At 31.4% G+C, this 9,936-nt stretch overlaps 2 protein-coding genes across 4 annotated transcripts; one reads left to right on the top strand and one right to left on the bottom strand.

Annotated features, from left to right (window-relative positions):
- Positions 1-2,405: 2,405 nt before the first annotated feature.
- On the top strand, positions 2,406-5,467 carry LOC112797549 (ubiquitin carboxyl-terminal hydrolase 2). Of its 2 annotated transcripts, none has more exons than XM_025840550.3 (6): positions 2,406-2,566; positions 2,941-2,989; positions 3,591-3,637; positions 4,110-4,156; positions 4,304-4,406; positions 4,568-5,467. In XM_025840550.3, exons 2-6 carry the CDS (start codon positions 2,959-2,961, stop codon positions 5,327-5,329), a joined length of 990 nt encoding a protein of 329 aa, XP_025696335.1. In that variant the 5' UTR covers positions 2,406-2,566; positions 2,941-2,958; the 3' UTR covers positions 5,330-5,467. The 2 variants fall into 2 exon arrangements, with proteins under 2 accessions (XP_025696335.1, XP_072092221.1); XM_072236120.1 differs by having other exon boundaries at positions 2,453-2,566; positions 3,591-3,631.
- On the bottom strand, positions 5,457-9,694 carry LOC112797548 (auxin efflux carrier component 5). Of its 2 annotated transcripts, none has more exons than XR_011881453.1 (5): positions 8,743-9,694; positions 7,921-8,006; positions 7,666-7,823; positions 6,168-6,502; positions 5,457-5,789 (listed from the first exon to the last, which is right to left on the bottom strand). XR_011881453.1 is itself a non-coding variant. In XM_025840548.3 (5 exons), exons 1-5 carry the CDS (start codon positions 9,468-9,470, stop codon positions 5,717-5,719), a joined length of 1,122 nt encoding a protein of 373 aa, XP_025696333.1. In that variant the 5' UTR covers positions 9,471-9,681; the 3' UTR covers positions 5,457-5,716. The 2 variants fall into 2 exon arrangements, 1 of the variants encoding a protein (XP_025696333.1); XM_025840548.3 differs by having other exon boundaries at positions 6,168-6,244; positions 8,743-9,681.
- Between the last annotated feature and the right edge of the window lie 242 nt (positions 9,695-9,936).

Raw genomic sequence — 9,936 nt, 5'->3', positions numbered from 1 at the left:
GGTTATAAGATGTTCGTCTCTCTTTTTAAAACATGTATTTGCGATGAGAAGATCAAAAGTTGAGGAAAAGTCCAAAATAGTTTTACCCTCGGCATGGATCACCCCGAAACCATGGCCTCCGTGAATACTCCCATATCCAGTCACTTCTCTCCCAACATGGCCATTTAAATATCCTCCTAAGAAAATCTTATCTCCCAAAGGTATGCATTGAACCAAACTCTCTAGATCCTCCCAAAACCTTATTTTGTGTTGTTCGTCCGAACCCACTTGCGGTGCATAGGCGCTAATCACATGGAAAGCACCTCCCTCCACCACAAGTTTGATAGAGATGATCCGATCTCCCACCCTCTTGACATCCACTACGTCCTTCTTCCACTGCTTATCCACAATTATTCCAACCCCATTCCTATTCTTCACCTTTCCTGTATACCAAAGTTTGAAACCAGAAGTATCCACCTCCCTAGCCTTTGCACCAACCCATTTTGTTTCTTGTAGGCACACAATGTTAATCTTCCTCCTTGTCATGGTGTCCACCACCTCCATGGACTTTCCTATTAGAGTGCCTATGTTCCATGTCCCAAATCTCAACCTTCTGTCGCTTCGACCTTTATCTTTTCCTTTGTGAACTAGCTTATTTATCCTCGTCCGTTCACGAAAACGCGAGAACCCTTGCTCATTTAACACTACATCCGGGCACCGATGCAGCGGCTCTTGCTTCGACACCGTACTCGAGCCATACGGCGCGTTGCTTCCGGGCAACGACCTAGCTTTAGCGCAATAATGTCTTTGATTCATGTCATGGGGGTTCGGCTATATTTTTATGTTGGTTGCCGAAGACCTAACACAACCCTCCTCCTTTATCCGGGCTTGGGACCGGCTATGTACCGCAAGTGTAACATAGGTGGAGTTCCCTTACTTATTGTACCTTTGATAAAATGTAGGATCTGTTTTACGACTTTCTAGTGATGAATGGTCGAATATAATTATATACACAAACTAAAATATTTTCAATTGTAGTTTTTTTTTATTTTTTTTAATTGTAACACATCTAAAATTTTAAGTTATACAAAAAATATTTTTAAAACACATCCAAAATTATAAATCTAAAATTTAAATTTAAATATTAAAAAATAATTGTAACACATCTAAAATTATGAAGTTATATATAAAATATTTTTAAAACACATCCAAAATCATAAATCTAAAATTTAAATTTAAACATTAAAAAAATAATTATAACACATCTAAAATTATGAAGTTATACAAAAAATATTTTTAAAACACTTCCAAAATAAAGAAATTGCACATGCAAAAATAATTTAACATTACAATATATATAAAAATCTCTTCAAGTCATTTTATTCAATTTTTAATTTTAAAAAAAAATAAAAAACTTAGGGCTTGTTTGGGTGAGCTTTTAAGAAAAGATCTTTTTTCGAGTTATCTTTTTTTAAAAGATCTTATAGAGACGTAAAAGTAATTTTATGTTTGGATATCTCATGTAAAAATGTCTTTTTATCTATCAATTATGTTTGGGTATAACAATATAAAAGTACTTTTTTGTTTATTTATTACATGAAAAACATCTTTTTTTAAGGAAAAAATATCTTTTAAAAAAAGATGTAAATTACAACTTCTCAAAAAAGATTTTTTTTATTTTACTAGTGCTTTATTTTTACTACTAAAAATTTGCCAAACACGTTAAAAAAAAGATCTTTTTTAACAAAATAATGGCGCCCAAACATGCACTTATACAGAATAATAATAAAAAGTAATGGTGTCAGCGACTCATCCAAATCTTAGGTAAGTTTTCGGCGTGGCGACGTTGATGCAGACGAACGGCGACGACAAAGATGAATGTTAACTAAGGGGAATGTGGTGTTGTAAATGAGCATCGAGAAGGAGGAAGGCAGCGTCGAGGATGAGCACGGAAGAGGAAAGTGGCGTGGATGAACGACTGTGGAGGATGACTTCTCGATGTGCGTCTCTGAGGTTTTCCATGTGCACCTCTGGATTTTGATGTGGGGCAAACGTGACTTCTCTACTTCTTTGAGTGTTTTGTATGTATTTAGTTAATAATTAGATGGTTTAAGATTTATTTTATAATTTTAAAATTAAAATTTTGAATTTTGAATAATTTTATTGTAGATATGTATTTAAATTATAATATATTAATAATTAAATATATTAAATCTGAAATAAAAATTTAAAATTTAAAATTTAAATTTCAGTTTTATTTAGTTTGTATTTTGAATGTGTATTTAATTATAAAAAAACAGTAAATTTATTTATAATTTTTAGATGTATTTATTTTTATGTTTTTTAAATTATTGTAATAAAAGACTGAATATTGTACCATTTCTAAAGGATACCTAGTTGAATTGTAATAATTATTTTGAAGTTTATCTGGTGGTGCTGACATGGCGGTTTATTAGCCGTTGATGAGAATTGAAGGAAACACTACTATCACATTCACACCAATTTACAATGCTTCAGTTGAGTGAGTCTTCTTCAACCTCCAAACTCACACAAAACTAACCAAGCTAAGTTGCAAAACACAGCTCAGGTGCTAATTTCATTCCCTCCTATGCTTTTTCTCTTTCTACCTTTACTTCTCTTTACTCAATTCCTCCTACTTCGTTTTTTTTGGTGAAAAAAACAAATAAAGGTTCAATTTTGATAGTATTTGTTGGATGTTTCATCTACTTTTATTCCAATTGCGAGGACCCATTTGCGTCAAAAGAAATTCTGGGGGAGATTCTAAGCTTCTTAATGTTATTCTCTTAGCTCAAAGTTACGATTTTTTTTTTGTATAACAGGGCAAAAGTTTTTATTTTTTTTGTACTTTGAAGTATTTGATTGGATGCTTCGCTATATTTTCAATTATTTTGGGAATTTGGGGTCTCTCGTCATCCTTTTTTTTTCCTTGCTTTTTTGCAGCTTATATAATTCCCAGCCATGTCTTGGTGCACCATTGAGTCGGATCCTGGTATGCTCACACATGCTTCCTTTTTTCTGTTTTTTAGATTTTGTTTTATTTTTTCCCTGTTTTTGATTATTTTGAATGAATTTGTGACATGTCTTATTTAACATTGTGATGATACTAAAAAGGTTTTCCAAAATCATGCAACTATTGCTCTTGAGTTGATAAATTTATTATTGATAGCTACTAGTACTGAGTAGTATATTAGTTGATTGAGATTGTCTAAAAAGATTCTTATTATAACATAATGTAAGTGTAATTGTGTATCATTTATCTGTGAAACCAAGTTTGATGTGTGAAGAACTTGAACCTATTAATTGAATTTGAATGGTGAACAATGAAGGGTAAGAGATTATATTCATAGTTTTGCTGAATTTTAAATTCAATCATCATGATTGAATTTGAACTTATAATGCCTTAAGTTATTAGTAGGGATCAGCAGAAGCTCATTTAGCTTTATAACTTAGCTATCTAAATATATCTTAGAGATGATTAAAAAGGTATCTAGGATTGAAGTCTTACCAAGTATCTTATTTGTGTAATTATAGTGTTTATATGACATGTTTGGAACTTTGCTTACAGTTTTCTGCTTCTTTTTTTCTCCCAGGTGTATTTACAGAACTTATACATCAAATGCAAGTTAAAGGGGTACAGGTATTCTTATTCGGATATGTGTACTTTTCGCTTATATAGTTATGCTAGTAAGACAATAACATATTACTTTATATCATAGTTTTAGCTTGCAGTATCCCGAAAAGGTATCATCATGAAAAACTCTTACAAATGCTTCATTTAAGTTAGAAGTTGGTAATGCTAAGTGCTAAGATATTTTGTGAAGATACTCACAAGAATCTTGTGAAAGCTTTACTAGCCCGAACGTAAGTCCCAGTTTCATCGGTTGTTCCTATTTCTTTCTATTCCAAAACACTACTCACAATCAAAGTATCAAAGTAAACACCATGTGCTATATATTGACTGAATTTTCTAAGTTTTATGAGTATGCAAATGCAATTTAAGGGTTGCTACTGGTATATGCTGGATGCTGCGTCCTGTGGGGAATTTATTATGTTGCGTTGTCCTTTTTCAAACTCTGCACTCTATCCTGATGTGTAGATATTGTTGACAGGTTGAGGAGCTGTATTCGTTGGACCTCGAAGCTCTCGATGGCTTAAGGTTGGTGTACTGTCGCAGTCTCAGCTACTCTTGAACTTATGACGACATTTACACCTTATCATATAATTAATTTGCGAACATTCGCCATCCGGCCCACTTTCTCTTTCCCCCTATCTTCGGTTGGGCACATTTCACCCTTGATTACAGGCCAGTATATGGGTTGATTTTTCTTTTCAAATGGCGTCTCGGAGAAAAGGATGATCGTGTTGTGATAAAAGATCCAATCCCTAATTTGTTTTTTGCTAGCCAGGTGAGTTTCCTTCCTATTTTTACATTATAGATTGAAGGTTGCAGTAAGTTTTCATGTAAAATTTTGTGAAAGAGTCACTCATTTTACAAAGACTAGAAGCTTATTTAATCCTAGATTTAATTAATTATGTTACTTTACTAATTTTAGTGGTCCATTTGTAGGTAATAAACAATGCTTGTGCAACCCAAGCACTCTTGTCTATTCTTATGAATTCTCCGGATATCGACATTGGTCCAGAGTTGACGAAATTGAGACAGTTCACCAAGGACTTTCCTCCTGAACTCAAAGGTTTGGCTATCAATAATAGCGAAGCGATTCGCATGGCACATAACAGCTTTGCAAAGCCTGAAGAGCCAAAGGTTGCTGGCAAAGATGACAGTGTTTATCATTTCATAAGCTATTTACCTGTTGACGGAGTGCTATACGAGCTCGATGGATTAAAGGAAGGTCCTATTAGCCTTGGACAGTGCTCCGGCACACAAAGTGATATGGAATGGCTGAAGATGGTGCAACCTGTGATCCAAGAACGCATCGAGAGGTATTCCCGGAGTGAGATAAGATTTAATGTCATGGCAGTTGTCAAGAACAGGAAAGAGATTTACACTGCTGAGCTCAAGGAGCTTCAGAAGAGGCGAGAGCATATTTTGCAGCAGCTGGCCGTATCAACGTCAGAGAGACTAGTGGACAATAGCAGCTACGAGGCGCTGAATAATTCTTTGTCAGAAGTGAATGCTAGCATCCAAGCTGCTACCGAGAAGATCTTGATGGAGGAAGAGAAGGCGAAGAAATGGAAAACGGAAAATATTCGTCGGAAACACAATTACATCCCATTTTTATTTAACTTCATTAAGATTCTTGCTGAGAAGCAGCAGTTGATGCCTCTCATTGAGGAGGCCAAGCACAAAACAAGTAGCCCTCAGTGAAAGAATTTTAGTCACAAATTGTCACAGCATTATGATTTCTGTTTCTACCTTGAACAAAATAATTTGATATCTTACCTAAGTTACACAAATAACTGCAAGATGCATTGCTTCAATCAATAACTATAACTTTTTGAATCAGTCGTTTTTGCATTAGAATTAAATTCTTTTAAATTATTTGTTTAGGGCTTATGGCTAACCTAACTATAGTCACTCAAAACATGGAATCTTTTCAAGGTTTGTGTTACAATTCATGGGAAAATTGATTGGCTACCCTAATAATAATACTACTAAGTAAATTACAAATCGCAACATGGACATAAATAAATTACAAATAACAATTCAACCTTGAACAATTCTCTATTTCAGACGCCTTCTTTTTTGGGTGGGTTAATGAATAAACTCCAATATTGCATAGTAGGCAATTAGAACTGGAAGGGAAACAATCATCCCAAAGATCACCCTGTTGACCATGAAGTAAAACATATTAGCTCAAAATTCAGATCATAACTGTCAGGAACAACCGAGCAATACATCAATAATAGTATAAGCACTAAGATATTTTTTCTCTACTCTAGTAAAATTTAAGGGTATTAATACTTTGAGTTTAATTTTGATGTACTATCTATTTTTTAGATAATCATTCACGTAATTAATACAAAAAATAGTTACTTTTGCTTATATGATGTTATGTGAGTTGATGTAGGTATAAAACTGTTTTACACTATTTTAATTCAAGGGTGATTAGAGTCTTATTTTATCATTTTATTAATTTTCTCACTTTAGTGGAATTTGATCCGTTATAATGTCATTGTAGATTATTAAGAAGAAAAGGACTTACGCAGTGCTGAGAATCTCAGGGTGCAATCCATACTCTTTGGCAAAAATGAAGGAAGTTATGGACTGTGGGACTGCTGCCTGCATGCCACACAATTCAACTACTCAATTATCACCATAAAGATGTATATTAAGATTACTATTACTAGAAACTTTTATTTTTCTCAATTAATAATCTTAGAATATATATTAACTTAAAACACTTATTTTGTGTGTGCCACTTCCACAGAAAAGAAAGGAGGTTGAGTCATGTGTGAATGCCCTTTCGGTATTTAGTGTGTGTACACTTGTTCCACCACTCTCGCTCTCTCTCTCTCTCATCGAATTTGCTTCTTTGAACTGATTTATAATATAAAAAACATTAATATTAATTTAATTATATTAATCACTATACTATCACTCATACTTCATATATAGTGTGTTTTGGTGGACATAGTCACATATCAATATCATGGTTCATGCCACTTAATCATATACAAATTAAAGCTGTGGCGACATCAAAGTAATTAATGACTCAATTACTATAATTAATTCAATTATATATGCTAGCTTTAGTAAAACATGTAATATGTTGTGCATACAATATTCAATTAGAATATAAAAAATGTATATATGACTCATGCCTTGCTCTCTCTATATATATATACAACGCAATGTCATTCTAACTTATAGCCCACCATCTCAAAGTTAGTATAAAAATTTCAGATTAAATAACATTGGTATTAATCTAAACAAAATTATACAGTTTCTTATATCATATATTTCATCGATTAAACAGTTGATGAATCGCATGTAATATTTCAAGGCAAGTGTTTTTTTTTCAAAGTTATAACTTATAAACTTTCATTGATAGAAAAAGAAAGTTCAACTTTCAAGGCAAGTGTTTGACCTAATAATAACATAATAAGGGTAAATTATTCCATCGGTCCTATAATTGAACTATATTTAAATCTTTATAATTTAAAAACTTACAATTGAATCTTATACCATTTAAAATTTTATAATTAAGTTTTTGTCCTACCAAAATATTAAAATTATTAAAATATTTCTTTTCAAATTAAAAATGCTCATACTTTAAGAATAAATTCCTAATTTAAAAATCCTTTTATTTTTAAAATATTATTTTAATTCTAATTCTTTTAATAGGATCAAAATCTAATTACAAAATTTAAAATAATATAAATACTTAATTAAAAATTTTTAAATTATAGAAACTTAATTATAAATTTGTTAAAATTATAGAAATTAATAAAGTAATTTAACCTAATAATAATAATGAATTGCTTACTCAAATAAAAATATTTTTATGTAAAAATAATAAATAAAAACTATTAAATAATTTAATATATTCAACTAAATTACTTAATATAATACATACATGTTAATAATATCTAAATATACCTTCACATGAAAACATCTTTATACTAATAACGGTCTAAGTATAAATATTTGAGAATAAAAGAAAAAGAAAAATGAAAGAGTTGTATGTACTATATATGCACCTGAATGATAGCGACTTTTAAAACATCACCACGCAATCCAACAGCAATGCAACTTATAGCCATGGCTGCTGGTCCAGCTATGAACTTTAAAACCAAACCAAACACAGTCATACTTGTTCCACAAGCTATCACCTTCTCTTGTAGTGCCATAAAAATACCTGAAATTGACTCATCATATTCCAACTTTAATTAAACTGAAGTTATTATTTAATTAGTGTTAATTAATTAATTAAGCATGTGATGTATGACACTCACCCATACTAAACATGGCAGTGCCGGTACCAGTCTTTGACATGATAGATATAGAACCTTCTACTATGCTTGGCATCTCCAAATTCCACCTATATTTATATATATTCATGTAGTTACACCCAACTACTATACATTGCTATTATATATATTCCAACATCATATTTTAGCATCAATTATAATACACATGTAGTAACATATTCTATCTTCTTCAAAAATACTTGCTCAACATAAGTAAGAATATTATTATTTAACCTAATTATTTAATTCATTATCTCATTTTTTTTTTCAAATTATTCATGTTAAAGAAAATTACCTTACAATATATGAAGAATAAATTATTAAAAGAATGTATAGTAATTAGTAAACCATTCTTTATTTCTTTTAACCAAAACTTAACATTAGCTAAGAAAAATTCTTTCCTCTTACTTTTTTTCAAAATGAAAAATCTTGATATATATTGAACAAATGTACAAAAACAACAAAAGAAAACTTCTAATATAAATTTTCAACTACTCATGCATGCATATATGGTTAATCAAAACATATAGTCAATGTTAATACATATAGAAATGATAATAGCAGGTGCATATTATGATAGTATTGTTATGATAGTAAGGTAGTTATATATAACCTTGGCAACACTTAAAAATTTTATTATAATTAAGGTAACTTTTTTTATTATTTAAAAAAATAAAAAATGTTACTAAATAATAAAAAAAATTGTAAACTTAATTTTGACAACACTTAAAATTATATAATCATCATAACCACCATAATAATAAACTTCATGTAATAATTATTGTCAATGAAGGACATAGAGTATACCTATTAGAGATGAAAGCCCAAGAAATCCCAATGACACACCCATAGGAATTTGGATTCATTGCAAGTTTTATCCACACAAGCTTCATCAACTTCCTAAAAGGAGGCCTAGTACCAACATCACCAATCTCTAAGGTTGTTGTTGATGTTGCCTCCAAATCTTTCCCTCCATTAACATCATCAAAACCATTATTATTATTAGTTGCCTTGGACTTCAAGGCACCATGATCAACAATAATATTCGCGGTAGCACCTTCTATTCCGGCTCGCCGGAACTCCAAGACGAAAAGGAGAAGCGAAAGCCATATAACTTGAACAACGGAGGATTGAACCACAAGGTCCACGCCGGTTGGTCCATACATCGCTTTTAACATTGGTACCCCAACAACTAGGGCATTTGTTAGGGTACACAATGAGAAGCTTGTTATGGACCAACCATAACTACCTTTGCTACTAAACTTAGCCCAAAATACAAGAACCAAGACTATGATGAACTTTGAAATTGTGTCAGCTCCTATGAATAAGAAATTCATCTTGAAAGGATCTATGTGTGCTGTGAACTCAAATGTGAAGAGTGGCATGGTGAAGTAACAAACCAACCTGTTTATTGCATCACACTGTTCCCTAGGGATTAGTCTCCACCATTTCACTGAACCATAACCTAACATTAGAGCTACATAGAGTGGAACCATGGCCACTACTACCTTATACACATCTTCCCACCCTATCATTTTTTTTTCTCTTCTAATTTCCCTAGCTAGCTCTCTTTAGTTATGATCTTATAATAAACACTACTAAACCTTAGATTCAACAAACGTTCTAAACAAAATGAATGATATGAATATATAATTAGATACACCACTTACTAATTGACTGATTATTTTTGCTATAGCTAGCTGTAAACAATATGAATGATACAAACCAAACAGTGAGCAATGTCATGTATTTATATATGCATGCCCTCACATTATTAATTAGAGGACAAAAGGTACCGAATATATAAAAGAGAATGCGTAGGATCAGTATTTTTATTAAAATTTGGTCAATACTAATTAATAAAAAAAATGAGTAATCTTACGTTATTAGATATAATTTCATATCATTAAAAACACTAATAATAACTAATTAATGACTATAAATTATAAAATCTACTAAGTTCTTAACACTTTTCTATATAAAATAATTAGCTATTTTAGA

This window comes from Arachis hypogaea, chromosome 4, assembly GCF_003086295.3.
Source record: "Arachis hypogaea cultivar Tifrunner chromosome 4, arahy.Tifrunner.gnm2.J5K5, whole genome shotgun sequence".
Taxonomy (NCBI): domain Eukaryota; kingdom Viridiplantae; phylum Streptophyta; class Magnoliopsida; order Fabales; family Fabaceae; genus Arachis; species Arachis hypogaea.
Note: the sequence above shows the minus strand (reverse complement) of the source record. Positions and strands in the feature narration are given on the sequence as shown.

Excerpts from the sequence above, each read along its gene's own strand:
- LOC112797549 (XM_025840550.3), top strand. The coding sequence starts at position 2,959 with ATGTCTTGGTGCACCATTGAGTCGGATCCTG. Across the intron at positions 4,157-4,303 it reads GAAGCTCTCGATGGCTTAAG|GCCAGTATATGGGTTGATTT; the intron begins GTTGGTGTACTG and ends CCTTGATTACAG. Across the intron at positions 4,407-4,567 it reads ATTTGTTTTTTGCTAGCCAG|GTAATAAACAATGCTTGTGC; the intron begins GTGAGTTTCCTT and ends GTCCATTTGTAG.
- LOC112797548 (XM_025840548.3), bottom strand. The coding sequence starts at position 9,470 with ATGATAGGGTGGGAAGATGTGTATAAGGTAGTAGTGGCCATGGTTCCA. Across the intron at positions 7,824-7,920 it reads CACTGCCATGTTTAGTATGG|GTATTTTTATGGCACTACAA; the intron begins GTGAGTGTCATA and ends AGTCAATTTCAG. Across the intron at positions 5,790-6,167 it reads CCTGAGATTCTCAGCACTGC|GGTGATCTTTGGGATGATTG; the intron begins GTAAGTCCTTTT and ends CATGGTCAACAG.